This window comes from Rattus norvegicus, chromosome 13, assembly GCF_021556685.1.
Source record: "Rattus norvegicus strain SHRSP/BbbUtx chromosome 13, alternate assembly SHRSP_T2T, whole genome shotgun sequence".
NCBI lineage: Eukaryota > Metazoa > Chordata > Mammalia > Rodentia > Muridae > Rattus > Rattus norvegicus.
Window position 1 is genome coordinate 41,962,321 of NC_141546.1, and position 19,243 is coordinate 41,981,563.

The following is a 19,243-nucleotide window of genomic DNA, read 5'->3' on the forward strand; positions in this document are numbered from 1 at the left end:
TGCAGTGCTAACTTAGGGCAGATACATTGGCCATTGCAGGTTTAAGCTCCTCGTTTCTAGGGGCTGTTTCCCACCATCATGCCGTCAGTGTTTCATACATGGAAATCTGGATGATCTTATCACAGATCACATGAACACAGAGGTGTTTTTAGATTGTTGTAGTTTTGACTGTATTTAAAGAGATTCACATTTTTAAAATATGGGATTTACTAGCATTTGAATCAGTGTGATGAGATTTTTGCTTCTGTGTTGTTTACCTCACATAATCAAGTAGTTGAAAAGAGATGAAAAATTTCTGAATTACTGAAAATATTTTCCTTTTTATGACAATATAGAATCAGCTGGACATCACAGTAAAAATATTCTCATAATTTTAACAGCAAATCCACTGGAAAGCCAGTGCCTTCTATGGGTTATAAAATTGAACAGAATAGGCAGACAGACGTAGTAGCTTCTCTCCGTAATCCCGCCCCTGCACCTGGGATGCGGAGCAGATGGGTCTCGGAGTGCTGGACCTTCCTGGTCCACGTACTGAGTTCCAAGTTAGCCCGAGCTTTACAGTGAGAACTGACTTTCAAGAGAGGAGGTTAAAAAATTATCACAGAAGCTAAGTATAATGTGCGGTTATCCTTCCCCTAGTTCTTGTTCCCAGACGCTGCCTCTGAGAAGCCGTTGGATGGAACTACTTCAGTAGACAATAGCAATCCCACAGCAGAGGCCGGAGACTACGTAAGTTGGAGTTCAACACTAAAATATTGTAAATGCACTTTAATCGAGGGGTTTGCTGAACATCTAGAGATACCTAAGTAGCTCTTCATTGGAAACTCCTCTGGGAAAACTGAGTGGCATCCACAGCCACTCAGATGATGGTCTGCTTAGATCTGTGTAGACAGCATAAGAATCCTGTGCATTGAGAGCTCTTGGGCCTTCATTTTAGAGTTCTTGACGATCCTTAAGTTTGTCTTGTCATAGACTCTGATGGGGTAATTTTGATGAAAGATTCTTCTTACATACTCTTTAAGTATGCAGATTTGCTGTTAACAGAGTTTGCTTTGTTTTTCTTTTGTTAAATTTAGACTCTCTACAATCAGTTCAAGTCTGCGCCCTCCGATAGTTTGACATACAAACTGGCCTTGTGTCTTTGCATGATCAACTTCTACCATGGCGGGCTGAAGGGCGTGGCACATCTCTGGCAGGAATTTGTTCTTGAAATGCGTTTCAGATGGGAAAACAACTTTTTGATTCCAGGGTAATAATTTTAATTTCCAATTGTTTAGATGGCTTTTTTTTAATCACTAAATATCTGACTTCTTTTAGGAGTTCTTTGTAAGAAATATGGACACAGGTTGACTCAGATGTTCAGTGCAGTACATTTCTAATAGGAGAAAAGGCCTGACAACCTAAATGCCAACAGAAGAGTGCTTAAATTGTGCTGCATGTCAGTAAAGTTTTCTTCTAGAGTCTTTTATTGTTTTGTTTCACGTGGTGTATTGGGGTATGAACTCAGGGCCTCATATATGCCAGGCAAGTCCTCTGCCACTGAGCTACCTCTGCATTCCTCAAGAGCCTTAACACAGAAACTATTTATGCTGGGCATGGTGGCAAATGCTTTTATTCCCATCACTCAGGAGACAGGGGCAGGCAGATCTCTTGTGCATTCAAGCTCAGTGTGCTCTGCAGAGCAAGTTCCAGGCCAGCCAGAACTACATGGTTAATTAAACCCTGTCTCAGCAAACAAACAAGATTAAGTCATAGAAACTGTGTTAGTAATTAGGTATGGTAAAAACATCACAGAATGCTTTCAATTATGTCGATATGTAGGTGTTGAAAAAAGGTTTGAGAGAAATATAGTCAAGTGTTAATAGTTTTCCCAGGTCTGAAAGTACATTTTTTGTTTCTTTGTATTTCTTTTTTTTTTTTTTTTTTCTTTTTTCTTTTCTTTTTTTCAGAGCTGCGAACCCAGGACCTTGCGCTTGCTAGGCAAGCGCTCTACCACTGAGCTAAATCCCCAACCCCTTCTTTGTATTTCTTAAATCATCTGTACATATAATTTATTACTTAAAGGGAAATACCTTTAAACTATAATTTTAGGCATTAAACATAATCTAGAATCTTTTTTTTTAAAGATTTTTTAATTTCATTTTATATGAATACACTGTAGCTGTCTTCAGACACACCAGAAGAGGGCATCAGATCCCATTATAGATGGCTGTGAGCTACCTTGTGGTTGCTGGGATTTGAACTCAGGACCTCTGGAAGAACAGTTAGTGCTCTTAACCACTGAGACATCTCTCCAGCCCCAATCTAGAATCTTTTTATATGACATTTCACTGATTGCATAGACTCTAAACTGCGCATACGTGCCAATACTGCTTGGCTAGTGCCTGTCTACCCATGCTAAGGAGAGGAGGATATGGCTAATGTAATGGCCACTAACCTGAAAGTGTTTTGTGTTAGGGCATTTGCCAGTCTCTGTTTATCTGTTCCTGTTTTGCTCTGGAACTTACTGGCATGCAGAAGCACACTGAGTGGAGGAATTTCGTGACTTAGAACCACAGGGAGTCCAGGATCTCACTGACAAATAGAGGTAGAGAGAGACCATGGTCTCTAAGGGGAGTCTGCCTATATACGACTGAACAGTGAATGCACAGATGAGTTTAGTTTGTGATATGCAAAGAACTATACTAGTTGCTCCTGTGGTGAGTTTAGACTCCAGTTTCTAACTAGCTTGGAAGCTGTTATGAGTTTGCCCTTATAGTTCACGTTTTTTTAATATTTGATGTTGATTGTGAAATAGGATAAAATAAATTTGAACTTTTAATCATGTGTATCCTTCTGGAACCTGGCTTTCTTAAGTATGGAAATCTAGTTTTGTTTCTTAACAATATAGTTTTAAAAATTGGCAATGTATAAGTATGCTTATCTGTTATAATTTTACTAAAACTCTTTCTTTTCCTTATTTGGTAGACTAGCAAGTGGACCACCAGATCTAAGATGTTGTTTACTACATCAGAAACTACAGGTAACGATTTCCCATAGCTCGTGTACACACACACACACACACACACACACACACACACACACACACACACACACACATGCATATGCATATGCAGAACTTGAAGCATAACCTGACACTTAAGTGTAGGAATGACTTACATAGGCTGTCTTCCTTGTGCCGCTTATGGAGTGCTTACAATCTCTGTAATTTGTCCTGGGAAAGAGTAGAAAGAAATACTGAAACAATCGATACATACTGCTTTTCTCTAATTCAACCATAAATGTTATTTCTGTTTTCTTCAGATGTTAAATTGTTGTATTGAAAGGAAGAAAGCTCGCGATGAAGGGAAAAAGACGAGCCCCTCAGATAGTATGACTAAGGCATATCCAGCAGATGCTGGGAAAGCTGGGGGCCAGCTTGGCCTGGACCATCTCCGAGACACCGAGAAGGAGAAGGGAGAAGCAGGGAAGTCCTGGGATTCCTGGAGCGATAGTGAAGAGGAGTTTTTTGAGTGCCTCAGTGATGCTGAAGACCTTAGAGGAAACGGGCAGGAGAGTACTAAGAAAGGAGGCCCCAAGGACATGGCACCCTTAAAGCCAGAAGGACGCCTGCACCAGCATGGGAAGCTCACACTGCTGCGTAATGGAGAGCCTCTCTATATTCCAGTGACTCAGGTAGGCGCACCAAAACGTTAGACTCCGCCGCCCTTGCTGTTGAGTAGCTCCTTTCTAGTAGGGGATGATTGGTTTTGGTAGGAGAGGTTGTTTACGTTTGGAACTTTCAGGTCTGCCAGTCTGAAATGGCGTAGTGTTCTGAAGCCTTAGCAGGTAGTGTTGACATATATAAGGTGATTTATTAATTCGTTGAGAATTCTGTACAGTGTGCTTTGATCATAGTTAGTCTCACCTTGTCCTGGTGACTCCCCTACCTACCTTCCCTAACTTTGTGCCCTCCTTTTTTTTCTTTTTTAAATAGCCCATCGACTCTAATTGTTTTGCCCATATACTCCTTGGTATGGGGCCCTCCCCTGCAACATGGTTGGCCTTACCCTTAAAGAAAACTGAGTCTCTACCCTCAAAGCCATCATCTGTCCATGGCTCCTCAGCCACACTGGCATCAGGGCTCATGAACCCCTTTCCATTCCGTGTTGGACACTATAGCTGCTGTGGATCTATGAGTGCAGTGGCCGTGTCATGTCCACAAGATGCTGTACGCCCCTCCTCCACAGTGGACCCTGGGCCTTATGGAATTACTCATTCTTAAACTGTTTTCTTAGATGTAGACGAAATGCTTGGAATACTCCAAAATAGAGTATGGAAAGAGCAACATAATCATCCTTCAGCTAGGGCTGTTGTTATCTCTTCAGACATGTTGTATACCATTAGGACTGCAACTCAGAGTCTAGGGAAGAACAATTTATTTTTGGTGGTTGGTTTTGTATATGTGATATGTGAATACTTATTATGTTAAAGAAAAAGCAGGCTACTGCTTGCTCACTGATTCGTCTCTTATCCTCAGAAGTAACTATTACTACTAGAGTTAAGTTTTTTCCACTTGTTCTTTTGCATTTATGCGTGCATATTGATATTTATGATTTGACTTCATTTCTGAATGTGTGCACTGATACGCAGCTTGTTTATCCTGTCAATGCCATTAAATGGACACCTGTGTCATTTATAATTGCTGCACATGATTCCAAAGTGTGGAAGTCCTACAGCTTATTTAATTATTCCTGTTGATCACTGTGTGTGTCATTTGCAAGGGTTTGCTCTTTTAAGTAGTCTGTATCATGAGTCCGTGCCTTCATTGACATAAGAGAAATGGCATCACCAGGTAATTGGGTCAGCGTTACCAAGTTCCCCTTTACCAGTTGTATCTGTTTTACATTCTGGTCAGTAGTAAATTAAGGGTAAAGAAATAGTAATTCTCCCACTTTTTCCCTTTTCATAGGTGTAGATGGAGTGGTCAGTATGTGCTGACACACTGTAGCCATGGCATTGTAGCCAGAAAGTACAATAAGGTTCTAGCACTGACATTACTTACACGCTGTTTCACTCTCATAACTGTTTCCAGTCCATATCATTGTCAGTGGTGCAAGATCCATCCATCCATCCATCCATCCATCCATCCATCCATCCATCCATCTTTCCTTCCTTCCTTCCTTCCTTGCTTTCAAGTATTCATTTATTTTATGTATATGAGCAAACTGTAGCTGTCTTTACACACACCAGAAGAGGGCATCTGATTCCATTACAGATGGTTGTGAGTCACCATGTGGTTGCTGGGATTTGAACTCAGGACCTCTGGAAGAGCAGTCAGTGCTCTTAACCGCTGAGCACCATCTCTCTAGCCTCTCTTTTTCTTTTTCTTTTTCTCTTTCTTTTTCTTTTTCTTTTTCTTTTTAAGTGCTTCCTGTATAGCCTTCGCTGGTCTGAAGGTCACTTAACTCACTTTGTATATAAGGGTGTCCCGGACTATTAAGAGATCTGCTTGCTCTTGTTTCCCAAGTGTTGGGATTAAAAGTATGCACTACCATGCCTGGCTATCCCCCTGACCTAAGCATCCGTCAGGGTTCACTGGGCATGATTTCCTGTGAGTTGACTATAATATTGAAATGTTTTAGTAGCTATTACTAAACTAAGTGTTAAGTCTCTCAATGCATAAGTATATAAGTATAGATTAAGTGTATAAGTATGCAAGTATGAACTAAATGTACACGTGTCTAAGTAAGTCTCTAAGTGGTTGACAGGATTTGTATCCTCACCAGCAATGCATGTGAGTATTTTATGTAATTCCCTTCACTTGATGTGTCAGGGGTTCACAAACACCAATAAAATAAACAGTAAATGGAACTAACTGTATTCTATGTTCAGACTAGTACAGTATTGTCCTGATTAGTGTTTGTCAATGTAAGCAGAAACAGCTGCCTCCATCGGATTAGCTGTAGGCAAGTCTGTGGGACGTTTCTTAGTGACTGACGTCAGGAAGCCCACTGGATGGATCTCTAGGCAGGTTGTCTAACGAAGGCTGAGCAAGACATGGAGAGAAAGCAGCAAATAACCTCCCTCCATTCCATGGCCTTAGCTTCAGTTTCTGCCTCCCAGTTCTACCCTGAGTATCTGCTCTGACTTCCCTCAGCGATGGTTTTGACTTGGGAATTATAAGATAAAATAAACCCTTTCCTCAAGTTGGTTTTGGTTAGCATTGCCATGGCAACAGAAACCTAGTGAGGACAGAAATGATGTTGGCTTTTGATATTGGGTAGAAAGGAGAAAGCTGAATCAGGTCTCATGTAGTGAGGATTGGTACTGAATTCACTGTGAAGGTGAGGATGATCTAAACCCTCAGTCCTGTAGCCTTCACCTTTCGAGTGCTAGGATCACAGGCCAGTCCCATCATGCCCAGGCATAGTGCGTGCTTACATGGGTAATTCCTTTCAGCATAGTTTTATTTTGGATTTTTATTATTTCACCATTCATATTTATTAGTGATTTTTCTATTCCTTCCCTTCCATTCTGTGACTTCAGAACTACAGGACAATAAAAAGTTACTATCAGAAGTTAGGACCTCTGCTCTGAAGTGTGGCACCCATTAGAAGTTCATGTAATTAGTTTGTTAAATTTTGCATTTCTTTACGTCTTTCAAATGTGTATACTATTGCTGCATAAGCAGAAATAGCACTTTATCCTATGTTAATGTCCTGCTGTGTCTGTCTCTGAAGGGCCACTGGTGACTTTGTCCTATGTTAATGTCCTGCTGTGTCTCTAAAGAGCCACTGGTGACTTTGTCCTATGTTAATGTCCTGCTGTGTCTCTAAAGAGCCACTGGTGACTTTGTCCTATGTTAATGTCCTGCTGTGTCTGTCTCTGAAGAGCCACTGGTGACTTTTGTCCTTTTGTGCATCACAGGAACCAGCACCCATGACAGAAGATCTGCTGGAAGAGCAGTCTGAGGTCTTAGCAAAATTAGGGACATCTGCCGAGGGGGCGCACCTCCGAGCACGCATGCAGAGTGCCTGTCTCCTCTCTGATATGGAGTCTTTTAAGGTAGGTCACACTTCCAGAGTTCTGGGTCTGTTTTCAGCTATTCTGGGATGAAACTGTGAACAACACTATGAAGTAAAGTGAAGGCTGTGTCTTTTTTAAGTGTTCAGATTTATTACTTGTTACAAAATGCTACTTCCAGCCCCGAAACGACATGTCAGACTCACTTCTTGGGTTTGAAAAAGAAAGTCAACCTGCTTTCCAAAGTTGGTAACTGAATATTCTGTGTGCTAGAGAGGTTTTTTCCTTTTGTGTGCTCAGCCAATTTAAGGCTTTAGGAACTTAGGGATTTAAATGTAGAGTACTTTACACAACAAACATGTGTGCCACACACTGTGAGTAGGCGGGGGAGATAGAATATGTAGTCTGTTGAGTTTGCGAGAGATTATTTCTATATAACTAACTAGTCTTCCCGGGCTGCAGGGTCAGATGAGCAGGTAGGGGACGTTCTCAGAAAAGGCATTGTTTTGGAAGAATGGCAATTTGCTGCCTGGAGGGGTTGTTGTGGGCTTGGATAAAGGCTTAAATATACAACACCACACATTCAGGGGTGTCCTTAACCCTAAGACACTACATGACCCAGTATCTGAAACTTTAAAATTTTATGTGTATGGGTATTTTGCCTGAATCTGTGCACCGTGTGGGTGCTGGGAATTAAACCTATGTCCTCTGGAAGAGCAGGCGGTGCTCTTAGCTGCTGAGCAAACTCTCCAGCCCCCAGTATCTGACACTTTAAAGTGCTGACCTAACACCAGCAGTAGAAAACTCCACACTATGAGACTGTTTCCTATACAGAATTATTAGGTCATTATATACAATCACCTCCACGGTATAGTATGTAGTATGGATGAAAAGTAATTGGATTTAGACTTGAGTCAAAGCTCAGTTTGTGTATTTGAAAATTCAGAAACCTAAAAAGTTCAAAACCTTCCTACCCCCATGTATTTTGGAAAGTGTACTCGACTTGAGTGTGACAAACAACTAGAAGAGGGAGGTCAGTGGCCGACACCTTCGCTCTCTGCATGTGAACTTCTGAAGCCTCTTCCAGGCCTGAGCTTCTTTTTGATCCAGTAGCCTCCGTCTCCCTAGTTCACAGCCCTGCTCAGTCCACATCTGTGCTCTGCTGCTGGCCTGAGTTTGATTTCCTTCTTTTTAAACACAAGCCCTGCTTGATTCCTTTTTCCACTTCCTTCTTTACCTGCTAGGAGGTGAGTACTAACAGGAAGCCGTTTATCTCTGCTTTTTTCCTGTGAGACCTGCTGAAATGTGTGACTTTCACCCTGCTGTGCAGTATTAAAACAGTGGATAAAGACGCCCAAGGCTCTGTGGAGAAAACCAAAAAGAAGGGGGTCAACCGGTGTGGGTGACCTCCACTGCAGTTCTCCTCCTGCCACCAGCTGCCTTCCTAGTCAGTGTTATTGCCACAGCAGTCTCTGCAGACGTGTCCAGAAGAGACTACAGACAGTGCCACTCTTTTAACATTGTGCTCCTCATTAAATTATTTTGGACGAAGCTGGGCACCTACAAATTTATAATAACTTTTTAAACCAGAAAGTAGAGGCACTTGTGTAGGTGTCTCTTAGGAACAAAGCTATGTGGGGTAGCTGCTTTACAAACAGATAGCTGCTCTAGACATAGGAGTTGCCTTTCCCTTTCTGTAGGAGCAGTTTACCATTAGAACTGCTCATGGATTCCAGAGTCGGGCAGGGGTGCGCGTCTGGGGCACCCATACATCACAAGGGCTTATTCTGGGCCACCCTTTCAAGAAATCCTTTAACAGTGAAGAGGATAAGCCATGACTGAGGTATCTGTCCTCTCTGGTATGTTACCAAGAACGTGGGCAGGGGAGCCTCTAGGACAAAGTCTTCACTGGTCTGCAACATAGGAGTGGAGTATCGCTTTCTGTCAAGCCTTTACAGATCAGCTGGCATGCTGCCTGGGTAGGATCCAGACCTTTGCACAAATCCTCGTCCCTGTCACAATCCATGGCACAGCCTTACAAGAATGGATCCTATGGGGCTGGAGAGATGGCTTAGCAGTTAAGAGCACTGGCTGTTCTTCTAGAGGACCCAGGTTCAATTCCCATCACCCAGGAAAAACAAATCAACAACAAAAATGGGTTCTATACTTGTTGGATAACTTCCTTTTTAGGCTCCCTTGGGGTTAAGAATGGCAATGCTAAGCCCCACGCTTGAGTTCCAACATCGCACTTGAAGTGGACTCTTCCCACCCACAGTGCTACATGCCCATCCTTAGTACTCTGCTGGTAATACTGAGTGTCTGAAGAGACAGGTCCTGCCTCTCCACAGGCAGTGCAAGTCCATTTTGAAAGTAGGTTTGAAGCTAGGTTTGGAAGTAGAACTGCTGAAAAGTTTTGGGCATATATCATTATTAATTCTAGGTAGTTGAACAGTAACTGGAACTTTAATACTTGCTTTTAGACACCTGAACAGTCATAGTGGGATGTCAGCTTCTTAACAGCAGAGAAGTAGTTTAGGTGAAGTGTTTAGTGTGAAGGCTTAGAGCTTGGTTACTGACTAGAACATGTGTGAGGAAGGCTAGCTGGTGTTTATACCAGTGCTGGCAGTGCAGCGTTTCTGTCACCGTGTTAGTCTGCTTCTGCATGCACTATTTACCTCTCTACACTTCCATTTATTTACTCTTGTTCACTACAAAGTTTGTACAGAGTCATCAGATGAAAATGGTGCTTTTTCGGTTTTTGGTTTTCGTGTAAAATTGAGAAGCACTTTTGGTGCTTTAACATCTCCTATTTTAAATGTGACGTTCAAACGTTAACTGTGACTATAATTTTGCACTAGGCTTGTCAAAAAAGGCTGATTTTTGTTTTTGTTTGTTTGTTTGTTTTTTTGTTTGTTTGTTTGTTGTGTGTGTGTGTTAGGCAGCTAATCCAGGCTGCTGTCTGGAAGATTTTGTGAGGTGGTACTCACCAAGGGACTACATTGAGGAGGAGGTGACTGATGAGAAGGGCAATGTGGTCCTAAAGGGAGAGCTAAGTGCCCGTATGAAGATCCCCAGCAACATGTGGGTAGAAGCCTGGGAAACTGCTAAGCCTGTTCCAGCAAGACGCCAGAGGAGACTGTTTGATGATACCCGAGAAGCTGAGAAGGTACTAGGAAATGGCCAGTACATTTTAGATATGAGAGTTTGTACTTACTAAACAAGCAAAACATTGAAATTCGTGAGCGTTTTGTACCTAATATTACATTTAAGATTTTAGAGCTAGTTGTAAAGACAGCTTTGGTTGATATGGAATGTTTGCATCATACTGTCTTATACTTTATATCAGAAGTGTTAAAAATGATCATGTCCTTAGAATTCCACCGAAGTGTTTACTAGGGAAATAATGAAAGAAATGGGGATCTGTGAACATGAATGTTGTGAAAAGGGAGAAAACAGTGAACTGTTTTCAGTGAAAAGGGAGAAACAACCAAACATTATGAGAAAATGCTTGCAGTTCTAGAGAACAGTGGCCCTGCCTGACTGCCCCTCACAGCATTCCACTGAGTAAATCCAAGTCTCCTGCATTTTTATAGTGTCTTCAGATTAGCAGTGAGTAGAGAAACGAGGCAGGGCTCAGTAGTGCTCCCGGTACTGCACGCTTGTGGATATGGCCAGTGGGGGCGGGAACCCTGAGAGTCAAGAGAAGGGACAGAGGAGTTACCTCAGCATAGCACTAACAGAGGGGCATTAGGGAAGAGTCTGTCATTGTTAGATCCTGAATAATGAGTCTTCAGGACCCCAGAGGCCAGTGTGGTCCAAGGAGATGATGTGGTCTTAGTGCTTTCGTCCTCAGAACATGAGAGGGCAAGGCATCCTAACACACCTCTGAGGTTCTGCGGGCTGCATAGAGAGCACTGAACATCACCCGTGTATGCACACAGTATTGACAGTGATCCTGGGCAGCTCTGACTAGAGTGCATTTGCTCTACTCAGCTATGAGCAACATTATGCTGGCAGCAGCCTCAGATCTGTTGTCACTGTGCCCTTTGATGATCAAAAGGCTATATCCAGTGACTGACATGTCAGGTGTGTTTGTACTGAAATCAGTGGGGAATTTCTCAGAACATACTCCATCTTTAAGTAATGCACTGCTTTCTATAGAGAAGAGATGATAACCCCTTAGGGACAGAAAGTGATGAGAAAGAAGTAAATAAGAGGGGAAGATTAAGTACTTTACAGAAATGAAAGAGGACGGTTCCCACTGCTTACTTCCCATTAGAGAAACTGCAGAAGGTGGCAGTTTCCGTTTGTGATGCTACCAAAGAGCACATACAGAAACAACTACTTTTAAAAGCAACACTGTAGCGTTTAGTATTGTAAACATGCAGTTTTGTTACTCAAGCACCAGAGAATTCAGATGACAGTATCATCATCAAGGCTTGTAGGTCCAGACCACATACTCTCCACTACAGGCATTTTAAGGAGGAAGAAGGAGGAGGAGGAAGGGAGGGAAGTTTACATGGCACCAACAGAGGGAAAAGATACTACTAGGAGAGTCCTCTCTACCCTAGACTGAGCCGTGGAGTCTCAGAGCCCCTGGTAAGCCTCACTCTGGAGAAACTCAAAGCAAGTAGTCATTCTGTAACTATCATGGTCTAAACAGTGTACGGAACAAAGACGGTATATTGAAAGCTGCAGCAAGTGTTACAGAGCCTCATGCTGAAACCTGGCCAGTCAGTGTTTAGAAATACCGAGAAAATCAAGCAACACTTGGACACATTTGTTATCAGTGACTATCTAATGCCCTAAAGAATCCTGATTGACAACATGCTGCTGTTAACTGTCAGTTTGGAGTTGTGGTTCACAGATAGTCAGTCCTCAGTCTCTGCATTTCCCTACCTCGTATGCATAATGTAAAGACTTGGGAAGTCTAAGAGTACAGTTGTTGTGGTTCCTAAGTGCTGTCAGTGAGTGGTAGGCGCTCACCTCTGCCATAGCTGCTACTTAGCAGAAGAGGCCAGAGTGAGCTGAGGTCAGGCTTCTGTATCTCAGGGATGCCACCTGCAGTGTTTCTGTGTCCCCTGTGTCTCCCTCAGGTGCTGCACTACCTGGCCATGCAGAAGCCTGCAGACCTAGCCAGGCACCTCCTGCCTTGTGTGATTCATGCAGCAGTTCTCAAGGTAAAGGAAGAAGGTAAATGTCTCCATCCTTGATCGTTTGATCAGTCCCTAAGTGCATTTCTGAAGAAGGGCTTTTGGTTTCGTTTTTAACCATGGCTTTGATTTCTTTTATATATAAACAGAAAGTCTGGAAAACATTCCTTCTGTTAAGAAGATTATAAAGCAAATCATAGCCCATTCCAGCAAAGTCCTGCGCTTCCCCAGTCCCGAAGACAAGAAGTTGGAAGTAAGTGGATGTTCTCTCCAGGTCTGCCCAAGAGTCCCCCGACCTGGCAATAATTACTTTATATATTTTTTTAAAGATTTATTTATTCATTTATTATATATGAGCACACTGTCGCTGTCTTCAGACACACCAGAAGAGGGCATAGGATCCCATTACAGATGGTTGTGAGCCACCATGTGGTTGCTGGGAATTGAACTCAGGACCTCTGGAAGAGCAGTCAGTGCTCTTAACCGCTGAGCCATCTCTCCAGCCCCTACTTTATATTTTTTAAAGCTGTGTTTTACATTTTCTTTTTACATTCATTTATTGGCTGTGAGGTTGGTATGCATGCCTGTCACAGGATATGTAGAGGTCAGAGGACAGAGGAACTGGTTCTCTCCTTCCCGTGACTCAGGATGGAAGGCTTGGTAGCAAGCACCTGTCCCTGCCGAGCCACCTCACCGGCTCCTAGAGAGCACCTGCCTCTCAGTGCTGTGCCTCCGTTTCTCCACTAGGAGATCATCCTTCAAATTACTACTGTGGAAGCCATCATAGCCCGAGCCCGGTCCCTGAAGGCCAAGTTTGGAACTGAGAAATGTGAGCACGAGGAAGAAAAGGAAGATCTGGAAAGGTACTATTGCTTGTGCCCCTCGCTTTGTCCACAGGAGAGAGAGGACGGCACAGTGAATCATGGATTTAATCCCAGCACATGCAGGGCTGAAGCAAGAGGTTACTTTGAATAGCCTGAGGTGTAGTGAGCTGTTCATGTTAGCCAGGGCAGACCCAGCAGCAAAAGAACAAAATGAAATATTCTGCCCTTGTGCTAAGTTCCCACCAGGAGATTCTATCACTGCCATTTGTCCATGGGTGGGTTTAGGAGTAGTTGCCAGTGAGGCTACCTGAACAGCAGCCTGACCCTTCACTCTTCTCCTCTAGGTTTGTCAGCTGCCTGCTGGAGCAGCCTGAAGTAGCAGTCACTGGGGCAGGAAGAGGGCATGCTGGCCGAATCATCCACAAGCTGTTTGTGAATGCTCAGCGGGTATGTGAGAGTCCTCCTCGGCTGCTCCTGGCCTAGGGTGGTGTTCTGAGTCCCACACTAGGTGACAGCACAGAAAGGAACAGGCTCCAGGGCTCCTGGCACTGGGTTAAGGAAAGTGATGAGTATTTCAGACCTAAACTGTGGAAATTAGAAGGCTCGCACACCCTTTGTTCTAGAAGCTGGTAGGGACTTTTAGCAATGGCCAGAGCAATGGTATGGGATAATGTGTTTATAGCCTCAGTTTCTGACTCGTCTGTAATAGAGATTGTCTCAAAAGGAAAAGGACTTTAGGCTGTGAAAACCGTGTAAACGGCTTCAGCACAAGAGGAAATCCAGTTTGGAGAGTCATCTTCATCATTCTCTCCATTCATGGAAGTAGGAAGTTATATTAATTAAGGGGTATTGGTTACATATGTGTGTCACATATGTGTATATACGTGCACGTGCGGACACACCACACACCACACACACACACACCACACACACACACACCACACACACACACACCACACACACACACACACCACACACACACACCACACACACACACACCACACACACACACACACACCACACACACACACACCACACACACACACACACCACACACACACACACACCACACACACACACACACACCACACACACACACACCACACACACACACACCACACACACATACACCACACAGACACACACACACACACACCACACACACACACACCACACACACACACACCACACACCACACACACACACACCACACACACACACACACACACCACACACACACCACACACACCACACACACACCACACACACACCACACACACACACACACACACACACACACACACACACACACACACGTTCCCTCGGGGCACATTAATGTTGGTGATCCAGGTGAAAGTATTAATGGTGTGCACTAAACACAGTTTTCAGTCACCTGGAACAAGGTGACACTAGGTGACACTAGGAACAGGAACAGCAGCTCAGCCTTGAGATATTCTACCGAGTAAGAATTGTTTTGGTGCATACATGGGCTTTCTTAGGGGTACTGTTGCTGTGATAAAACTCCACGACCAAAAGCAATTTGGGGAAGAAATCCCTGAAGCAAGTCAGAGCAAGAACTGAAACCGGGCAGGAGCTGCTGCAGAGGCCATGGAGGGGTGCTGCTTGCTGGCTTGTTCCCCATGGTTTGCTCAGCCTGCTTTCCTATAGAACCCAGGACCACCCCATCAATCAGTAAATAAGAAAATGCCCTACGGGCTTCCTTAGAGCTAGATCTTATGTAGGCGTTTTCTCAATTGTGCTCCTTCCTCTCAGATGACTATAACTTGTGTCAATTGACACAAAACTCACCAGAACATGGACTAACCATTGCATAGTCCCTGTTGAGAAACTCAAAATTACATCAAGCACACTGTTCTGAATGTGGAAAGATAAACACAGATTACTTGATTTGCTCATAAATTAATGACGAGTGGGAGGCAGCACCGCTGTCCGTTGTCGTCCTCTCATTCTGTTCTCACGTGCTGTGCATCTGCACCGTCCTAATACATAGAGGCTGACAAGCAGTGCGCCTGTCACCCCTGCTGCAGCTTCTCCTCAACAGAGAAGACAACTCTTTACTGATTTTTAAGAAAACCGTGAGTTAAGTTTTAAAATCAGAAAGGTCTAGGTTTTTAGTGCTAAGTGTGTTATTTGTTTGGGGTGATCAGAATTCTTCCCCTAAACTGGAGCAGCTTCCTCAGTCATTCCCTAGCTACACAGAGGCTAGAAAACCAAAGATTAGCCATAATTTCAGTCTTCAGCACTTAAACACCAAAATAGGTTTCACCACTCGGGCGCTGTAATCCTTATTGTTTCTACTTAAGTTGTTTATCACAGCTAAGAGGATCCTGCCTTTCAGGGGTCCTCCTCATGGACCTCAAGTCGTGAGTAAATCTCACACAGTACAACTTCTCACAGTGCACCCTGGTAGTCAGCGCTCCAGGGACCCATGTAGTGACCAGCACGCGGTCGTGTTTTAACTCCGCTCCAGCTGTCGGCTGCAGTGAACTGAGTTTATGTGACTCTTCCTGATGAGCAGACACTGTGTACCAGTTTTACTAAAGATTGAAAATTTAATTATATTTAAGGCGTAACTGAATTTTTATAGCACACATTAGTTTCATATTAGAGCTTTTCTTTAACATCATAAGCTGCAGGCCAATGACACAGCTCAGGGAGCAAACACTTGCTGCCAAGTCCATCGGGCAGCTTATTCTCCAGAGCCTACACGGTAAATGGAGAGAGCCCACCCCTGACCGCCGCCACATGTGTGCATGCATGTGCACACAGGAGCACCGCAACCCCAAACCCGAAGTGTGAAATATTAAAATTCTGAACTGTAATAAAGTTGACTGAGACTATATATAAGTTTGGGTATGTATGTGTTTAAATAGAATTCAGCACAAATGACTGCTTTGTTTCATTCTTGTTTAGTTGAATTATTTCTACATGTCTGTCCTTAAATTTATGGTTTGTCTGTCAAGCCACCTTTTGAAATAGCATCTTGTTTGAAAGAGTGAGGGTTTTCAGTCATTTCCTCATTAAATGACCCTGCACTTCATCTTTTGGGCCGTCAGACGCATGAGCCTGAGCGCTGGCCATGTCTGGTGTCTTGCGATGTGGTTTTGTGCACCTTTGGTGTCCGTGGATGGAGTCATGCCTCACAGTGCATGCTGTTCTGACGTGCCCTCGAGTCTGCCCCGCTCCTTAGCACCTCCCTCGGTCCCTTTCATCACTGTTTCTTTTCTCACCTTTCTCAAGCTGACTGAATCTTCTGATGAGGTAACAACATGGCCTTATGTCCCTCATAGTTCTGTCCTTCCCCATCCCTCTAACTTCATAAGGTCATCTTAACTAACCACCTGACCGGCTGGGTCTGGCACCCCCTGTGGCTGTACAGCTTAACGTGACTTCATGTTTCCATTGCCCGAAGACTCTCCCCAAGCAGTGGAATCATGAAAGGAGGACAGCATTGCTCTGGCGGCTCTGATTGGCTGCACTGGTGCAGTCTGAGTGAGCAAGCAGTGCCTTCAGCTCTGAGCATGCGCGTCTGTCGGCTGACATCGCTGTCCAGCATGCAAAGTAGGGTTCCCACTTCTGATTGGCAAGAGAATCTGAACAAGAACTAGCTGAGAGAGCAGAGATAAAAAATTGCCTTTCAAGTCCTGAGAGTAAGTCTGTCCTGTCTAACCCTGATGTGAGTCACTGCCTGCAGAAAATGCAGGCACCAGTGCAGCTCCACCATTGCTGAGGAGCCCGACGCCCTCGCTTTTCAGAGCAGAGTGCTGGCCACCCACCTCTGCCTGCCTCTCTAGTGCTCAAGCTCTTTCCAGCTTCCTGCTTTTCCGTTTTTGTTCTTTTGAGCAATCATAACACACAGTGGACATAATGCATTTCCAAGTGGCGCAGGTCATTGTGTGTTTCTTGTGTTTATCCATCTGCCCTTCAGTCACTTAGCTTTCAATTGGCTCTTGAATTTGGTGTTTGGTTCTGTTCAAGGCTGCTGCAGTGGCTCTGCCAGAGGAGGAGCTGAAAAGGTCAGGCTGCCCAGAGGAGAGAAGACAGACCTTGGTGTCAGACTTCCCACCACCTGCAGGCCGTGAGCTCATCCTGAGGGCCACTGTGCCACGGCCTGCCCCCTACTCCAAAGCCCTGCCCCAGCGCATGTACAGCGTGCTCACCAAGGAGGACTTCAGACTTGCAGGTGCCTTTTCCTCAGACACCTCCTTCTTCTAGGGCAGGATGAGAGGCAGCTCCTGCCATGGACACCTGAGACGACCTTGTCGAACCAGCAGCAGGAGTCCCACCAGCATCCAGAGTCATCTCTAGTTACCAAGCTTGAGCCGGACGGATAGTTCTGAGGTGTCACAGACTTCCACCTGCGGGAGGTGGCCTGTATTGGGGGAACCACGCGTCAGCAGGCCTCTCACCTTGGGGGACAATTTGTTCATTCTCCTGTGACAGTCATCTGTGTAAGCACTTAGTGGCTATCTTTATTAGTATTGCATATGCAAGATAGAGTATCTGTTAACTCACCTTCTGGATATTTGGTGTAGAGCCTTTTAGTCCCAGAGTCTGTTTTTAAACTGCCATGTGACATTCCATTTCTTCAGTCACCGGGTGATCAGCTGTTTGACGAACATTTGAATATTCTGGGAGAAAGTCTAGAATTTCAGTTTTGTTTTTCCATGTCACTAACCAGATGTAGTTCTTCTGATCAATCTGTACATGAAATGTGGCTGCAGATTAGCCCTCTCTCTGTGTGTCTGTCTGTCTTATAGGATCTCTTGGTTGCACCCCTGCCTTTGCACTTTACTTCTCTGCATTGCTGGCTAGGGATGGTATTTAGTGACGTCACAGGAGCACATGTTGAACACACATCCTGGGAACATAGCTAACCGTGCAGGCAGAGAGTGGTGTGTGCTGAGCCTCCGAGCCAAGCCTGTGAGTGGGCAGACTGGACGGCTGCTTTGTGTCTGTCCAGTTGGGGCTGAAGCACCTAGTGCAGGGTGACGGCACTGTCCTTGTGCAGTTCAGAGTGCATTCAGTTGTTGCTGCAGGACCTCTCTTTGGTGATTGTAAATTATTTTGGGACCTAAAATTCCCACTTTAATCCAAAGTAAAAAACGGTTATGCTAAAGTGTAAATTCTGCCTGTGTGATTTTTAAAAATTAATAGAACTGCACAAACCCTGTGTTATTTTTGTAAAAGAAAAAAGAGTATATATATATTTATCTGTATGGTGTGCACAGATGCGTGTCTGCGTGTGAATAGGAGAGCCAGGGGCCGACCCCTAGGCTTCACAGTGTTCTTTTCTTCTGAAACGCTGGACTTCGCTTCTTAGAAACCCATAGATGCTAGCTGAGACCCAAGGGCCAGAACAAGAAGAAGACAGGACAGTGTCTGCCTGCTTTCCTGGGTATTGGTGACAGAACTCTAGTGTGGATGGGCTAAAATGGCATTGTTTATCTAATAAAACGGACTGGCGTCTATGTGTCGACTTGTGGTTTTCTCCCTGAGAGCCCTTCTGTTACTTCACTCGGTGTCTGCTGCTTTAACTCTTTCTGATGTCACCAGGAAGCGTCTGCAGCATGTTCTTCATGCCTTCTGACGCGGGATTAGCCATTCTCCTTGGTCTTACTCCTACTCACTTCAGACATTAGGAAGTACCCGCCCTTTCAGTGCTGTACTGAGACAGACAAACGCCACAGCGTGTGAGAAAGCCAGTGTGCAATGTCCTCTCCCTCTGCCCTTCCTGAAGGGGGGGAAGCCTGAACGGAGGCCATCGTAGCAGGGTCGTCGGCCCAGGACGAGTCCATGAAATGTGAAGCATAGAAAGCTGAGGTGTGCTTAGGGGTGCTGCCTGCATCCCGTGAGCCCCTCCCCATACTTCACTAGTGATGATCGGGGGTAAACCGTGAGAAGGGTTTGTCTCCTGAAAACAGTACCTGCGGGTGACCTCCGGCACGCATGTGTACACATCTGTAAATAAAATCTTGTAGAGGACCAGCTTCAGATCTCAGCACCACATAGTAGCTGACAACCATCCCTGGTGCAGTTCCAGGATCCAGCGCTCTCCTGATCTGTGGGCGTCACGCAACACAGGCACATACATGCAGGCACTCACTCAAAGATTTTTAAACAGGTAATGTTTCAGAAGGGTCCTGCAGTATCACCAAAGACGAGCTGCATAAACTGTAGGGAGCGGCGGCTGTCACTCAGCCGTGGAGTGCTTGCCTACCAGTCATGAGCAGGTATGTC

General features: G+C 44.6%; 1 protein-coding gene across 2 annotated transcripts in view; it reads left to right on the plus strand.

Annotated features, from left to right (window-relative positions):
* The window catches only part of Rab3gap1 (RAB3 GTPase activating protein catalytic subunit 1), a 73,923-nt gene extending 55,449 nt beyond the window's left edge, over window positions 1-18,474 (plus strand). The window contains 12 exon segments of one of the 2 annotated variants that reach the window (NM_001402314.1): window positions 640-729; window positions 1,077-1,249; window positions 2,968-3,022; window positions 3,304-3,675; window positions 6,910-7,047; window positions 9,944-10,171; window positions 12,102-12,198; window positions 12,308-12,411; window positions 12,906-13,021; window positions 13,327-13,429; window positions 16,244-16,264; window positions 16,982-18,474. In NM_001402314.1, coding sequence (NP_001389243.1) covers window positions 640-729; window positions 1,077-1,249; window positions 2,968-3,022; window positions 3,304-3,675; window positions 6,910-7,047; window positions 9,944-10,171; window positions 12,102-12,198; window positions 12,308-12,411; window positions 12,906-13,021; window positions 13,327-13,429; window positions 16,244-16,264; window positions 16,982-17,218 — 1,734 coding nt within the window. In that variant the 3' untranslated portion in view covers window positions 17,219-18,474. 2 annotated transcript variants of the gene reach the window in all.
* Window positions 18,475-19,243: the final 769 nt, after the last annotated feature.